Here is an 18,079-nt window from a genome sequence, read left to right on the forward strand (position 1 = left end):
GGAACCGTGTTGAAGATTAACAGTGCTTGCCTTTTCCCCTGGGGTGGAATTACAGTGTGTCAGCAATGTAGAAAGCGCAATAAAAACAGGATATTGACCAAGAGGAGCATTTTTTTTTGCCTCCAGAGAAATCAATAAGGGATTTTTAGACACAATCATCTTAGATGAGGAAGCAAAAAACAAGTGTGTGTGGATGAGTAGAGAGAGAGAGAGAGAGAGAGAGAGAGAGAGAGAGAGAGAGAGACAAAAAGAAAGCGAGAGAGGAAGCAAATGTATTTGTATGTTTGTGCATTTCTACACACCCTAACATGTGATTCCTCAGGCAGTTAAGGTGAGAAACCTGGGGTTGTAATCAGAAGTCAAAGGATGGTACCCATGTAGTCATGTCAGCTTGTGGTTAAAGCCCAGCACATTGAGGATAGTGGTAAAAGTTACAGAAACAAACATATGGCAGGAAAGTTGCTGGCATCTGGTTTGAATCCTCAGGTCAGAAGGCAAAATCTGGCTCATGCTCCCCCCTCCTACAAATGTCCTGATGCTCTTGAGTAAGGCCCTTGACCCTTAGAAGAATCAGCTGCACTAAACATCTACAAGGTGGAGACATGTTTAGCTATGTGACAGTGAAAGCATTGCTGAAAATGTGAACATGTGTGTCAAACAACCCTTCCAGTGAGTAATTAAGGTTAAAGGAAGATGTCGGGCATCTGGGTAGCGTAGTGGTTTATTCTGTTGCCTACCAACACAGGGATCGCTGGTTCAAATCCCCGTGTTACCTCCGGTGTGGTCAGGCGTCCCTATAGACACAATTGACCATGTCTTGACCATGTCTGCGGGTAGGAAGCCGGATGTTAGTATGTGTTCTGGTCGCTGCACTAGCGCCTCCTCTGGTTGGTCAGGGCGCCTGTTCAGGGGGGAGGGGGAATTGGGGAGAATAGTGTGACCCTCCCACGTGCTACGTCCCCCTGGGGAAACTCCTCACTGTCAGGTGAAAAGAAGCGGCTGGCGACTCCATATGTATTGGAGGAGGCATGTGGTAGTCTGCAGCCCTCCCCGGATTAGCAGGGGAGGTGGAGCAGTGACCGGGATGGCTTGGAAGAGTGGGATAAATTACCAGCCGGTTATCCGGCTGATTACCCCGGGTAATCGGCCAAATACAATTGGGGAGAAAAGGGGGGGGTCTGGGGGAAATCCCCCCCTCAAAAAAAAGAAGTAAAAAAAGTGACCCTTGTGTCTTCATCCTCCTCCTTCTACTACTCTTCCTTCATCCTAGCCTCCTTCCCCTACTCAACTCTGCATTCATCCAGCTGCAAAGTTCCTCCATCTAAGCTTAGATCTGACATTTACTTCTTGTCGCATGATCCATACAGTCTATTTTGCCTGCAGGCAACACACTGCAACAATATTCATTCAATACCAGTTTAGTTGCCATATGGCACATGTGTTTACTCTTCATCAACACTCAAGTGGAAAAGACCTATAAAGGGGGAGACATTTTCCACTTCATTTCAGATAGAATGAGATAACTGAGCTCATTCTGATGGATCAGGTCAATATACAAGGTCTATTTTCACACATTCTCTTGCTGTTGCGGTAAGTAAACAATCTGAAGTACAAGTCAGCAAACTGGTTGCTTTGCTGCCTCGCCCTCAGCTTTCAGCGATAACAAAGGGACTCTTAACACCCTCTAGTATGAATTGTACTGTTTCTGTCAGGTGGTATTACTCATTTTCTGATCGCGCTTGCCAAGGGGTCCAAATTTAATTGGGGAAAAAAAGAGTTTCTGATCTCCTCCTGAATGAGACATCCTGCTGCTGCTCACAATCTCTGGCCTATAAATGAAGCTTCCTGTAAGGGACAGTCGTTCAGCTTCATTTTAACAGCACTAAACCTATGAATGTTGGCACTTTTTTTTAGCACTGAAAGACAATGAGGTTGACACTGCTGTGCACAATAAATTGCAATGTGTTAATATCTTTAATATATTTGATTATTATCAGATGATGTCCTCTGGTAATATCTAATGATAATCAATTGTGTGTCTGTGCTCTAATAAACAAGATTGGTCCTCAGTGTTGTCATTTTGCCTCAAGAGACCAGACCGAAACCAAATCAATAGAACAGATAGAAGGGTCACAATTCACTGTAGTGTGCTGGCCCGTACACTGTGCATCATGCATCACAACGTTTTGGAGTGTGTGTGTAGTGTTGTGCCTGTATCAAGCCCTAATGCATTATTGCCTCAATGTTGGGACAGGCTAATTGAAAAGCAATGTGAACCACCTCAGCAGTATGTTATTAGAGAGGCTTGCTTTGCTGCCGGTTGGTCAGATTGAAGACATTGGGAATTATGCAGTTTGCTAATGTGGTGTCACTAAGGGCACACATGAGCTCAGCGATAGCTCTAGTACAGATGTACATGTCGATGGGCAACAACCGCATGCCATGCAGAGTCAAGTCAGGTCAAGTCAATATTATTTGTATAGCCCAATATCACAAATTACAAATCTGCCTCAAGGGGTTTTACAGCAACACAACATCCTGTTGACAGAGCCATGTGTATGCAGGTTTATATTCAACCCAAGTGATTATTCGTTATTTGTTGTTGGTGATTTGATTAACAAATCTACCCCGACTCAGTTGATGGTATGATATTTGGTGAAATTGGATGGTATAGTGGGTGGCTGCAAAGAGAACCTGAATGCATATGTGGATGGAGACCCCTGATATACAGCATATAGCTGGGTTTAGACTCCTCGGGCTATGAAATATTGGCATTGAAATGAATGTACTGTACGTAGCAGTCTATTCCGTTGCCTACCAACACGGGGATCACCGGTTCGAGTCACCGTGTTACCCCCTGCTTGGTCGGGCGTCCCTTCGGACACAATTGGTCATGTCTGCGGGTGTGAAGCTGGATGTGGGTATGTGTTCTGATCGTCACACTAGCGCCTCCTCTGGTTGGCTGGGGTGCCTGTTCAGGGGCAAGGGGGCTGGGGGGAATAGCGTGATCCTCCCATGTACTACGTCTCCCTGGCAAAACTCCTCACTGTCAGGTGAAAAGAAGCGATTGGCGACTCCACATGTATCGGAGGAGGCGTGTGGTAGTCTGCAGCCCTCCTCAGATCGGCAAAGGGGGTGGAGCAGCGATCTGGATGGCTCAGGAGAGTGGGATAATTGGCCAAGTACAACTGGGGAGAAAAAAAGGGGGGGGGTAAGAAAAAGAGAAATGAATGTACTGCATGTATCCATCTAATTCAAAGCTTTCTTCTCTCACGTAGGCCATTAACATAAAGCCATTTGATTGTGTCTCTAAACTAAACTGCCTTGTGACTTTTAGTACTGCAGCAGCATTTCTTCCAATATCACCGACCCTGCTGCTGTTTTTACCATAGTCTCTCCACTGAGCTTCACGGGGAACGGAGGCCTTAATTCTAGTCTGCGCCAGTGGCATGCATGGACCACTGGGCTGCACAAGCACCAACATTTGCTCAAATTAAGCATAAATGTATGCAAAGAGAACAGAGAGAGCAACTCCAAAACGCATCTACAACATCGCTGTCTTTACCAAACCCAGTGGTGAGATATTTCATTTCGCCCCCACGTTGGGCTCCTTTGCCTTGACCAGCATCAGTTGTCAAGGGGGCACTTTAAGGTAGCGGCTGATTGAGCGGGTTAGCTCATGGAAAAGCTGAAGCACAAGAAAAAGTAAGCCAGATGCGTTATAAACATTTGGAAGTCGAGTGCCGGTGAAGCATATGTTAGTTATACATAACAGTGACGACTCACAGAGGGAGCTAAGCTGGAAGCCTGGAGTTTGAATACACAAATTACAGGGTGTCCACAGGCTTTGAGTACACATGTCATTATGGGCACAGCAAAACCAGTGATCCTTGGGTCTGTTTGTCATTTCACATTTACATTTATCTGATGTTGTAATCCAGCGTTTGCAGCTTCTCAGTGTCTTGTTTGAGGATACTTCCAGGAGACGTTGGCTGCTGATGAATACGCTTTAACTGTTGTCGGTGTTAAAACTGTGACCCACTTTAGTTGCAGGATGGAAAGTGACACACCCTGTGGAAACCCAAAAAGACTCGAGCGCTTGACAGACATTTGAATTTCGTTTTCTGCGTGAGTCGTCTAGCTATTTTTGTAAACCCAATACACTTAATTAGGGTTGGGCAATATACTATATAATATACTATGGGTTCGAGCCCCGGGGTAGTCCAACCTTGGGAGTCATCCCGGGTCGTCTTCTGTGTGGTGTTTGCATGTTCTCCCCGTGTCTGTGTGGGTTTCCTCTGGGTGCACTGGTTTCCTCCGACAGTCCAAAGACATGTAGGTCAGGTGAATCGGCTGTACTAAATTGCCACTAGGTGTGAACGTGTGTGTGTGTGTGTGTGTGTGTGTGTGTCGGCCCTGTGATGGACTGGCAGCCTGTCCAGGGTGTCTCCCCGCCTGCCACCCAATGACTGCTGGGATAGGCTCCAGCATCCCCACAACCCTGAGAGCAGGATAAGCGGTTTGGATAATGGATGGATGAATGAATATACTATCATTTATCGTCTTTCAATGGTACTGTATCAGGTTAACGTTTGAATATTGGCCTATCATGATGCACAATTATTTTGTCTCAGTTGCCTAAAATGTTTCATAAATGAGGTGTGAAATATATGAGGTACTATTATTAGAAAACCAGTTTCAGTCCGATAATATACTTTACATTACCAAACAGTTGAATGTGATGAACCTCAGTTGGATTCTTAAATGCAGTACTTTTGCATATGCGTAAATGCATATGCAAATGATGTGTTATACATCAATATTTTGTAAAATTCCATATGGTTATTGCGATAATAATATTTTCCATGTCGCCCAGCACTACTTTAACCTAAGTGATTCAGTGACTTCATAGATGCAAAAATGCACACCCATTGATCTTGATTCATTCAGTTGAGAGTGAGTGTGCATGCATGTGCCTTTTGTACAGATAGATAAATAGAGAACTTTGCAGCGCTTCATTCATCAATGAGATCAGCAGCAGCATAAAACTGAATACAAACCCAGTTAATTGGACTGTGCTGTCAGCGGAGACATCTCATTCAGTCTTATTGCAAACTATCAGTTGATGCAAGCAAACTGGGTCGTGTAACCAGGGGACGAACACGCTTGTTTCCAGGGCAACAGCCACCAGGGACCAGCTGGCTGGAGAGGGAGCGCTGTCAGAGATACAGTAGAGTAGGAGTCTGACTTCGTTGGGGCATTCAGTCCTAGACATCAGTTCCTGCATTTCCATGCCTCACGGCTCTTCTTCTCAATTCCTTGTGTACTGCATAAACACGTCCATCATTCAGTCGAGTATTGACTATTGTCTTCATGTATGATACACAGGTTGTCTCAAAATAATATATCTTTCATTGCCTAGCGCAGTCGCCTCACAGCAAGAAGGCCCTCGGTTCGAGCCCCAGGGTAGTCCAACCTTGAGGGTCACCCCAGGTCATCCTCTGTGTGGGTTTCCTCCGGGTGCTCCGGTTTCCTCCCGCAGTCCAAAAACATGTAGATCAGGTGAATCGGACATACTAAATCGCCCCTAGGTATGAATGTGTGTGTGTGTGTGTGTGTGTGTGTGTGTGTGTGTGTGTGTGTGTGTGTGTGTGTGTGTGTGTGTGTGTGTGTGTGTGTGTGTGTGTGTGTGTGTGTGTGGGCCCTGTGTGATGGCCTGGTGGCCTGTCCAGGGTGTCTCCCCGCCTGCTGGCCAATGACTGCTGGGATAGGCTCTAGCATCCACACGACCCTGAGAGCAGGATAAGCGGTTCGGATGATGAATGGATGGATGGATGCCTGCCAACACGGGGATCCCTGTTCGAATCCCCATGTTACCTCTGGCTTGGTCGGGCGTCCCTACATACACAATTGGTCGTGTCTGCATGTGAGAAGCTGGATGTGCGTGTCCTGGTCGCTGCACTAGTGCCTCCTCTGGTTGGTCGGAGCGCCTGTTCGGGGGGAAGGGGGAACTGGGGGGAATAGCGTGATCCTCCCACGTGCTACATCCCCCTGGCGAAACTCCTCACTGTCAGGTGAAAAGAAGCGGCTGGCAACTCCACATGTCTGCAGCCTTCTCCGGATCAGCAGAGGGGGTGCAGCAGCGACGGGGACGGTTCGGAAGAGTGGGGTAATTGGCCGGACACAATTGGGAAGAAAAAGGGGGGGGGGTAAATAGAAAAACAAAACAACAAAAAAAAACCAATAATTTATCTTCCTACAGACTAGGACAAGTGCTCTTGTTTCAGATGCATGTGAGATTGTTTCAGTGTTAGTTTTTGAGTCTCATGAGATGATTTCTTTGATTTCTTTGACACTGGGTTGTCAATGTCTTCTTGAAAACCTCTGAAGACTCGTCAGTCCTCAGCTCAATTGTCTTGTCCCTTTTGAACTTTGATGCAACATTCGCCATTTTACACACAGCTGCACACACACACACACACACCCTGTTTGATCGTGACAGAAAACACAGCTAAAACCAGGGCTTCATTTCTTTTCTTCTTTTTTTTTTGAGCAAAATAATGGGACCTCCTGTTGCATTTTGGGTACTTCTTTTAAAAGATGAAAGTACCACATCATTCGAAGATTAAAAATTAATCATATTCAGTAACTCCAGTGAGTTCTCATATCAAACCCTTGCACTCCGGTGTTTGTAATGATTTCTTCTAATGGCTGTGATCACAGATCGCTCTAGATGTTGCTGTGGATTAGAGCGTTGACTAAATGCCTTGAACATAAATTCTCTTCAAAGTAACCCAATCCTTGACCTCCCTATCTCTCCTGTCTCATCTTCCAGAGTGCCCACCTGGCGATGATCGACACGCTAATGATGGCGTACACCGTGGAGACGGTGAGCGTAGAGAAGGTGATGGCATGTCTACTTCAGTACTACCCCAACGACCCTGAGACCCCGTACGACACGGAGGACGCGGTCACCACCTGGATTAACAGGGTTGGTATCAGGTTGTGTGTTGTGTGTGTGTGTGTGTGTGTGTGTGTGTGTGTGTGTGTGTGTGTGTGTGTGTGTGTGTGTGTGTGTGTGTGTGCGCCACCATCCTTCTGTGGTGTCCCTTGTGTTTTAGCCCGCGTGTGTGCATGTGTGCGTGAGCGTTTTTGTGTGTGAGCATGTGGACTTGTACAGCCACAACCTCCCCATCATTAGATTACACAATGTTATTTATATAGTAGTGCTAGCTAGCCAACACCCACCCTTAGAGCAGACTTGTAATCCATACACATTTGGATGTTAAGTGACCTTGCTCGTGGGCACCATGGCATTGTTGGGCACTGTCAAATCAAACAGATCCGTTGATAGTTTAGTCAGAACATTAGTTAGAAACACTGTCCCAGAGTTGCAAGCCATAGAGATGTAGTATGAGACCGGCGCAGGAAGATTCACCTCCCTCCATGAGAAAAGTCCACTGGGTTATATACTGGAGATGGGACGGTCTGACGTGCTCCATTGTGAGGGCTCTTTGAAAATATCATAATGGGCTGTTATCGATACAAGGGACGCTGTGTGTTAAAATGTGTCACATATGACATCAGTGCTTTGGAAGTGACTGAAAAACAAGAAGAATGAGGCCGAGTCATTTGACACTGATAAATGTGTCTATCACTATCCACATCTTTGGCATCTGTGTGGTGTCAAACCTAAGGAGCTGGTTTCATCATCAGTTGTACTGGGCAGTCACAGTACAAGTGTGTATGTGTGTGTGTGTGTGTGTGTGTGTGTGTGTGTGTGTGTGTGTGTGTGTGTGTGTGTGTGTGTGTGTGTGTGTGTGTGTGTGTGTGTGTGTGTGTGTTCAGCTTAGAGCTGGCAGCAGCCCAATATTCATGCCAGAGGAATATAAACAGAATGGGCTATGTCGTTTGAAGAGGCGGGGCCAAATACTCCACCCACACACACACACACACACACACACACACACACACACACACACACACACACACACACACACACACACACACACACACACACACACACAAGCCTACAGAAGCTATGGTGTTGTAGAGCCTTTGTGGCCAGACATATGGCACTCAATGGGAGTCCTCTACAAAGGTCCTCTTAGAACGGTCCAAGAGTATCTGTTTTTATGAAGGATTCCTGCTTTAACTGAGGGCTTCATGATGGGCTGATGATATACTTTGGATATTCTGTTAAAAATCATTATCAGAATATTCACATTTTCATTCAGAGTGGTTTGAGAAGCAACATTATTTTACTCCTCTTGCGGCATGTTCTGTTAACATCTTCACAATTTTCAACTACAATGATCAATTTGTTGATGAAATGCAATGTTTCAATAAGCCAATAATCTAAGGTTATTATCTGTAAAAGATGATATTGCAATTTAAAATTCCATGTGATTATGGAGCCCCATTTTAAACATGACTAATGAGAAATTATCACATATTTGATCAAGCAAATACTTAATAAAAGTGGGAGACGCATTCATTTTGCATTTAGTGGATATTTCAATATGTACGGCAGTTAAATTAAGCTGCAAATACAAAATGAGATTTTGTCACTGATCGTTGGTCGCTCCTCCCTCTCTTTCAGGTGAACGAGTACCTGAAAGACGTGATCGCTCAGGAGCAGAGGAAAAAAGAGACGCAGAGCACCGAGCCTGCCGGGAGCCCACGGGTGGGTGTCTCTCCTCCGCCTTTGTTCGATGTCACTCTTTCTTATTTTCTGTTATCATCTGCTCTTCTTCTCTTCCATCTCACCCTCCCACTCCTCTTTCATCCTCTCCCTGTGCTTTCAAGTGTGTTCCCTTTTTATCCACTCACCTCTGCCCTCCCTGCACGCCTCTCTGCTCCTCTCCTCTCATTTCCTCTCCTCCGCCATCCTTTTCACCTCCTCTCTTCCATCTTTCCACCTTCCTCCAACCGAGCCCCTCCGCTATTCTCCTCTGCCCACTCTCACTCTCTCTCTTGCTCTCTCTCTCACTCTCTCTCTCTCTCGGCCCTGTGCTCTTTCCTCTCCCCCTTCTGTGCTGCTTTTTTTTACCACCCGTCTCTCCTCTCTCCTCTCCTTGCTTTGTCCTCATCACTCCTTTCTTCTTCTGTTTGTTCCTTTGTTCTTCTCTCTCCTCTTTTTTATCCACTCCTCTTCTCTTCTCTTCTCTTCTCTTCTCTTCTCTCCTCTCCGGCCCTCTCAGCACATGTTCTGTCACTAATGTGATGGACCGTTATAATGGAGTTGAATAAAATCCCTGGCTCCATTTAATTGACTCAAGAGCCATATGGACATATGATGTTCAGATATTTGACAGTGACATGCAAGTCCCGGACATCTGTGTCGCTCAAAAGATCTGAGGACAATTTTCTTGACTGACACTAAGCTTTGGTCCAGACATTAAATATCACATACTTTTGAGTAGATTTGCTGCGTGAACATATTTCAGCATTAAATAAGCATTTAGTGCTTGAACATTGAATATATAAAGAAAATCAAGTCAATTCAGTTGTCTCCCTTTAATTCTCTAAGTATGAATGGAGAGTCAGCATCGTTGTCTTCTGCATAAATTAAGATTTAAAGATTAAATCCATCTTTTTTTTTTTTACATTAAAAATGCCCCATTTGGCGTCCAGGTGGTATAGCGGTCTATTCCATTGCCTACCAATACAGGGATGGCTGGTTCGAATCCCCGTGTTACCCCCGGCTTGGTCTGGCGTCCCTGCAGACACAATTGGCCGTGTCCGCGGGTGGGAAGCCAGATGTGGGTATGTGTCCTGGTCACTGCAATAGCACCTCCTCTGGTGGGTCGGGGTGCCTGTTCGAGGGGGAGGGGGAACTGGGGGGAGTAGCGTGATCCTCCCACGCCCTACGTCCCCCTTGTGAAACTCCTCACTGTCAGGTGAAAAGAAGCAGCTGGCAACTCCACATGTATCAGAGGAGGCATGTGGTAGTCTGCAGCCCTCCCCGGCTCAGCAGAAGGGGTGGAGCAGCGACCGGGACGGCTTGGAAGACTGAGGTAATTGGCCACATACAACTGAGGAGAAAAAGGGGGAAAGTTTTTTTTTTCAAATGCCACATTTGATGCATTTCCCTGCTGGCATTTCTGTAGCAAAAGCCACTCAATGTACACTGCTCAAAAAAATAAAGGGACCACCTAAAAACACAATATAGACCTCGATGAATGAAATATTTCAGCTGAAAATCTTTATTTATTAGACAGAGGAATGTGTTTAGAGCAAAATAACCTAAGCATGATCAATGGAAATCAAAATCATTAGCCCATTAAGGTCTGGATTCAGAATCATACTCAAAATCAAAGTGGAAAATGAGAACATAGGCTGATCCAACTTCTGTGGAAATTCTTCAAGACGATTCAAAATGAGGCTCAGTAGTGTGTGTGGCCTCCACGTGCCTGTATGCACTCCCTACAACGTCTGGGCATGCTCCTGATGAGACGACGGATGGTCTCCTGAGGGATCTCCTCCCAGACCTGGACAGTCTGTGGTGCGACATCGCGTTGGCGGATGGTACGAGACATGATGTCCCAGAGGTGCTCGATTGGATTCAGGTCTGGGGAACGTGCAGGCCAGTCCATAGCATCAATGCCCTCGACATACAGGAACTGCTGACACACTCTGGCCACATGAGGACGAGCATTGTCATGCATGAGCAGGAACCCAGGGCCCACTGCACCAGCATATGGTCTGACAATGGGTCTGAGGATCTCATCCCGGTACCTAATGGCAGTCATGGTACCTCTGGCTAGCACGTAGAGGTCTGTGCGGCCCTCCAAGGATATGCCTCCCCAGACCATCACTGACCTACCGCCAAACCGGTCATGCTGGAGGATGTTGCAGGCAGCAGAACGTTCTCCACAGCGTCTCCAGACTCTCTCACGTCTGTCACATGTGTTCAGTGTGAACCTGCTCTCATCTGTGAAGAGCACAGGGCGCCAATGGCGAATCTGCCAACCAAGATGTTCTCTGGCAAAGGTCAATCGGGCTGCACGGTGTTGGGCTGTGAGCACAGGCCCCAATTGTGGACGTCAGGCCCTCATACCATCCTCATGCATTCTGTTTCTCACTGTTTGAGCAGAAACCTGCACATTAGTGGCCTGTTGAAGGTCGTTTTGTAGGGGTCCGGCAGTGCTCCTCCTGTTCCTCCTTGCACAAAGGACCAGATAGCGGTCCTGCTGCGGGGTTGTTGTCCTCCTGCGGCCCCCTCCACGTCTCCTGGTGTACTGGCCTGTCTCCTGGTACCTCCTCCATGCTCTGGACACTGTGCTGGGAGACACATCAAATCTTCTTGCCACAGCACGCATTGATGTGCCATCCTGGATGAGCTGCACTACCTGAGCAACTTCTGTAGGTTGCAGATACCGCCTCATGCCACCTCTACTGGTGAGGGCACTAGCAAAATTAAAAACTAACCAAAGATCGGCCAGAAAAGATGGGGACAGGCAAATGGTCTGTGGCCACCACCTGCAAATCCATTCCTGTTATAGGGGTTGTCTTGCAAATTGTCTAATTTCCACCTGGTGGAAATTAGACAATTTACCAACAGGTGAAATTGATTCACAAATCAGTGTTGCTTCCTAACTGGACAGGTTGATATCTCAAAAGTGTGATTGACTTGGAGCTACATTGCATTGCTTATGTGTTCCCTTTATTTTTTTGAGCAGTGTATTATTGACATCATGCAATTGCTCCTCTATATGGCATTTTCAATGGTTCCAGCAGGGTCCTCCATTCCTGCCAAGCATTCAAGTATAATTGTGAAGGAAATGCATCAAGTCAGCCACAAAAGGAGAAGAACAAGAATGAAAGGAATATGCTTTTAAACTTGCACAGGCCCTAAAAGTTACCCAGCAAATCGAAAAGTCGTCCAACATTTAAGTAGGTTAAATTAGATGTTTGATATAGGTTGATATGTTGCTTGGTATTTCCGTGTCAAATGACATTACTGATCACTCTTCTTTCTCCAAAATATGCACGCTCGCTACCTCTGGATTATCTTCTCAGTGTGCTCCTACTGCTATAGTGCACAGCCAATTAAACCATGCCAGTGTTATACCAAATATTGTGACCTGCACATGAACGCTTTCTGCGTGATCAGGGTCACGTTTGAACGAATGAACTTTTGTGACCACCAGATGTCGTCAAATCCACCACACGGGAGAAATTAAGAATAACCACTTTAAGTCATGTTTGTTTTTATCCAACATGCCATATGGGCCGCACTGATTTTACAAGTTCACACACACTGTTCACTTCACAACCGTGTTAACAGCAGATAAGTCCTCTCCGGTCTAATTAGAGCTGTAGTCGTCCTATGTGGGGTTACCCATGTTCAGGGACCAAAGAGATTATCCTGCCTGGAGTCCTAATCTACTGTACAAACTACCACGAACATCAGGCCTTCTTTCTCACACCGTATGAAGGGGCAGTAAGGCCCATGTCTGGATGTGTGTTGAACTGGCAAATGTGAAATAGTGTGTGTCTGGAGTTGTGTTTGAGTGGGTTGCACTGTGTTTGTGTTATTGGTTATGTTTACCCGTTTGCATGTGGATGTGCATATATATGTGCCCACTGTCCATTTATGTGTTGTGACTGTTGGTCTGTGACCAGAGGAGTTATACCCTGCACAGGTCCATTAATGACTTGTTGTTTGGTTTAATGGGCAAAATCAGTAATATCCACTTGATTGCAATCACCTGGTGTGTGTGTGTGTGTGTGTGTGTGTGTGTGTGTGTGTGTGTGTGTGTGTGTGTGTGTGTGTGTGTGTGCATTTTGGTTTTGAGAAAGTTGCATCTGTCTTGGCTGCTTCCTTAGGACTCCCAGACAGACTGCAGTGTTTGTAATGTGGTGGCGAGACGCAGAGTCGGCATTGCAACACCATCTACCACCCTGACAAAGCAGAACCGGGATGAGGTTTATGATGTCACTCCCTTCTGTGGCACTCCCCTCCTCCCCGTCAAACCCATACTGCTGTTCAGCGCTAAAGCCCACACACCTGCAAAATGTAAAAGGTGCTCGCTCTCTCAAATGGAGTGATGCGTTATTGAAATGACCCAGCAGAGTTGTCATTCTCTACATAGCAACAGCTTAAAATATATGACCATAAAAACAAATAATTGATAATCAGGTAATTGCTATTCAAATATGAAAAAGAAAAAAAGAGCAGCATTTTCCCCACTCTTATCCTCATTCATTTTTTACTCTTTCTCCATATCAGAGCATTGCCCTTCATTTGAACCTGGTTTGACTCTCCTCTCAACATCCTCCCTGACCTTCTCTTCTCTCCTCTTCTTCAATATCTTTTTTTTTAACTTTCTTCTCCTCTCACTTTTCTACAACTAATTCTTCTTGTCTCTTCTCCTCTTCTTTTTTTATGGATTTTTCTCCCCAATTGAACTTGGCTCAATTACACCACTCTCTGAGCCATCCCGGTCGCTGCTCCATCCCTCTGCTGATCCAGGAAGGGCTGCAGACTACCACATGCCTCCTCCGATACATGTGGAGTTTCCAGCCGCTTCTTTTCACCTGACAGTGAGGAGTTTCACCAAGGAGACATAGCGCGTGGGAGGATCACACTATTCCCCCCAGTTCCCCCTCCCCCCCGAACAGGCGCCCAAACCGATCAGAGAAGGCACTAGTGCAACGACCAAGACACATACTCACATCCAGCTTCCCACCCACAGACATGGTCAATTGCATCTGCAGGGATGCCCGACTAAGCCGGAGGTAACACAGGGATTCGAAGGGGTGAGCCCCATGTTGGTAGGCAATGGAATAGACTGCTACGCTACCTGGACTCCCCTTCTCTTCTCTTCTGTTCCCTCATCTCATCTCCTCTTCTCTTAACTATTCTCCTTTTAAAGATTTTTTTTCCACTTCTCTCCTCTCCCCTCCCCTTCATCTCTGCTTTTACATTTCTCTTCTAACCTCACTCACCGTTAAACCTTGAAAACCCAAGATAACACATGAACCAGCAGCTTTCCACCCCGTCTGTAAGAAGTGCCTTCCAACTCCTGTGGATCTGCAGGAAGTCACAGGTTATGTCATCCAACACATCATGATGCAGCACTTTCTCTCAGGTTGCTCTCTGTAGAGAAGTTAACACTCAGTTAGCTGCCCCGTGGGAAAAGTGTTGCCATCCTCCTGTGGCGTTCCTTGTGTTCAAGCCTGCAGAGCTGTGATTGAGTTGTGGTGCATTGCATGTTTTGATATTATCTGTATTGTGTGTGTGCGTGCACATGCACGTGTGGACACGTGAAACTGCTGGGGTCTTTTCTGGGTCAATGTGCATAAATGCATCTGTCAGGAGAGCATTCTTGCACATCCTTGCACAAACATACAGTGTGTGTGTGTGTGTGTGTGTGTGTGTGTGTGTGTCTGTCTGTCTGTCTGTCTGTCTGTCTGTCTGTGTGTGTGTCTGTCTGTCTGTCTGTCTGTCTGTCTGTGTGTGTGTCTGTGTGTCCTGTCCAAGTCCCAGAGCTGTGCAGCCTTCTGTAGTGTTTGATGCTGATGTGACCAGTCAGTGTGCAGACGCAGCACTGCATGCCTCAACTATCCCACCCACACACATACAGTACACACACATACTCATACTACAGTGACAGCAGTATGGATGGAGATAGCCATAGTGTGCCAGTTAGCGTCAGAAAGAGATGACTGTTTAGCATCGCCATAGGATCAGTAAAATGTCCATAATCATGCCTGTGATTGTTCGGAAAGAACATTAAAACTCAATTGGATTACTCCTTTTTTTCCTCCCCATGACATTCCAATTACTACTCTACTGCCTGTTAACCACATTACCAGCTGACTCTTGAAAGGGCAACACAGCTAACATCTTCCCACACTAAGAAAAGAAACAGAATGAAGATGTTTGGTTCACAGAAGAGTATAGAAATGAATGGTGTAGAGCAAGAGCAAACTCTACTGTATTAAAGTGAAACCCGCTAACAGTTTTTCTCATTCCTCCCCACCTCTTCTGTTGAATAATAATAACAATCATTACATTTATATAGCGATTTTCTTGACACCCAAAGTGCCTCACATTGAAGGGGGTAACTCACCTCAACCCCCACCAATGTGTAGCACCCACCTGGGCGATGCACGGCAGCCGTTTTGCACCAGAACGCTCACCACACATCAGCTTGACATGGAGAGGGAGGAATCATTGAACCAGTTACATGGGGTGATGATTAGGTGGCCAGATAGAGAAAGCCAGGTTGGGAATTTTGCCAGGACACCGGGAAACCCCCTACTCTTTGTGATAAGTGCCATGGGCTCTTTAATGACCACAGTGAGTCAGGACCTTGGTTTAACGTCTCATCTGAAGGATGGCATCTCCTACAGCACCAATGCCCCATCACTGCGCTGGGGCATTGGGATTTTTGATAGTTGTTTTTATTAGGACTGGAGGGAAGACTGCCCCCTACTGGCCCTCCAACACCACTTACGGCAACGACTCGTTTTCTCAGGAGGTCTCCCATCCAAGTACTAGCCAAGCCTATACCTGCTTAGCTTCCGTCATTTGGCAGAGCCAGGGCACATGTTGGTATGGCTGCCGGAAAAGTCTGACTCTCCTAAAACGATGATCAACATCTCTCATTGGTATTAATTGTTACGTGTACAAATTGATGTAACTAGCTCTGAATGCAGGCAGTTGGTCATTACATTGAAACATATCATCTGCTCCTGGGCTAACTTTGGAACAGACAGCTCCCGAGAAGAGGCGTCACTGCAAAAAAAGAAATATCTAAACATTTTATTCAGTCTAGTATTGAGCTTTAAAATGGTGTTGTTTCTTTTTCTAAAAACAAGTTATCTGAAGAGATAACTTCACTGTTTTCCAACTCAAATCAGCTTTGTTGAAAAGTTTGTGTGGATCAAATGTCATTGTCGTAAAACCAACAGAGGGATCCTCCCTCTTTTCAAGAGTGTGACTTATTTCAAGGAAATTCACAGAATAAGTGAAATTACACCTGAGACAAGTCATACTACATCTTCTTATTCAAAAAGCAACACGATTGTACGACTGAACATCAGACAAATTGGTATGTGAAGATGCACATTTTTTTCCATTCCCTGTGTCATCACCCTGTCCCAGACTTTATGCTGGACTCACATGGAGATGTGCCTGCTCATGATGTGTGCGCTTGGCATCTGCTTGTTTGGCCCCCCGGCCAGCGAGCCCGGCTTCTCAGTGACATCATCCTCACTTCTCAGGCTCTCCCACGATGCACGTGTGTGTGTGTGTGTTTGTGTGTGTGGGCGGGCAGATACATGAACTTGTGTGATCATGTTCTTATATTTTTTTCTTTCTTCCTCTTGTTCTGTCTCCTTTTCCCATTTTCCTTCACTTCAGTTCAAATGCTTTATTGACATGAATATTTGATTAACAGTATTTCCAAAGGACCGCCTGCATTTGCTGAAATGATACCAATCAGTCTTTCTCAATATCAGTACCTGTTGAATGACATGTAACACCATAGAAGGCATTCAGTAAAAATACGGTCAAGCTGAATCAACGTGCTATCCTTCTGAGTTATTGTGTCGCATCATTGTTAATCTAATTAACAATACATAAATGACATGGCAACAATACATATATGACATGACATATGTTATCATTTCGTTTCGTTCATCAAGGTGGCTGTTACACAGATACACTTTTATTGAAGTGGTGCATAAACTGTAGTTTCACAGTCAACAACATATCATGCTTGCTCCACTTTGTCTTGCGTTTGTTCTTTGCACGTAACATTGAGCACACTAACTCAGTCAGGGTCTGTTGCATAACATCTGTGCAGACCCTGCCTGTCTTATTGGCAGAACGGCATATTCAACGCATTGTTTTTTTCTTTCATAGAATATAGTGTTTGCTCCTGTTTCTCTCTCTGTGTTTCACCCCTCCCTCCCTCCCTCGCTCTCTCTCTTGCTCTCTCTCTCTCTCTCTCTCTCTCTCTCTCTCTCTCTCTCTCTCTCTCTCTCTCTCTCTCTCTCTCTCTCTCTCTCTCGCTATCTATCTCGCTCTCTCTCTTGCGCTCTCTCTCCTTTCTCTTATGTTCTCCCTAGTTTGTGATTAGAGAAGCTTTACTGACGTGGTACTATCATGCTGCATTGCTAAAACTTAAATGCTCTGCACAACAGCAATAACCCATCTCCTCATAGGTTCAATAAACCGTGAGTTGTACAAGTTGTTAATAGCATTAAGGAACACAATAATCTTAACTTGACTCATTATCTCAACTGATTCCGCTCTCCAACTATCAGAATCAGAATCATATTTATTGGCCATGTAGGTTTGCACATACATGGAATTTGACTCTTGTTTCGTGGCTCTCTCAGTGTACTTAACATAGAATAACAACACTACAACACAACAATATTCAGATATATACACAAGGATTGACTTAAACAGGTGAAATAGGAGGTGATAAAGTGCAGTGGTGCAGAGAATATATCAGAGTTGCTGAAATAGATATAAGCAGGTTACTTGCATACATGCTTGAGGTAGATGGACATGACAGAGTGTACAAGTATACATACAATGTACAGTACAGTATATACAAAATGGTTGGATTTATTGATAGTGTTAAGCATTCATTTGAATGACAGCCCTCAGAAAGAAACTGCTTTTATATCTGGTTGTTTACAGGTGTAGTGTTCTGTAGTGCCTACCAGAGGGGAGGAGTTGGAACAGGTTGTGACCAGGGTGTGATGGGTCTGCAGGGATGTTGCCTGCCAGTTTCCTGACTCTGGAGGTGTATAAGACCTGAATGGAGGGCAGGTTGGCGCCAGTGATTTTCTCTGCAGACTTAACTGTTCATTAAGTCTGCAGAGAAAATCATTGAATGACACAAAAATCAACCATCACTGGATGACACAACCAATGATGGTTGTGTCATCCGCAAACTTCAGGAGTTTAATAGATGGGTCACCTGAGATGCAGTCATTTGTGTAGAGGGAGAAGAGTAGAGCGGAGAGCACACATCCCTGGGGGGTGCCAGTGCTGATTGTCTGGGTGCTGGATGTGATTTTCCCCAGCCTCACCAGCTACCTCCTG

The 18,079-nt window shown here is 45.5% G+C and overlaps 1 protein-coding gene across 1 annotated transcript in view; it reads left to right on the forward strand.

Moving 5' to 3' along the window:
* Positions 1-18,079, forward strand: part of camsap2a (calmodulin regulated spectrin-associated protein family, member 2a) — a 59,189-nt gene that overhangs the window by 8,131 nt on the left and 32,979 nt on the right. Inside the window, exons 3-4 of the mRNA XM_056276450.1 lie at positions 6,836-6,991; positions 8,603-8,686. Coding sequence (XP_056132425.1) covers positions 6,836-6,991; positions 8,603-8,686 — 240 coding nt within the window. The remainder of the gene's footprint in view (positions 1-6,835; positions 6,992-8,602; positions 8,687-18,079) is intronic.

This window comes from Lampris incognitus, chromosome 3 (genome assembly GCF_029633865.1).
Source record: "Lampris incognitus isolate fLamInc1 chromosome 3, fLamInc1.hap2, whole genome shotgun sequence".
Taxonomy (NCBI): domain Eukaryota; kingdom Metazoa; phylum Chordata; class Actinopteri; order Lampriformes; family Lampridae; genus Lampris; species Lampris incognitus.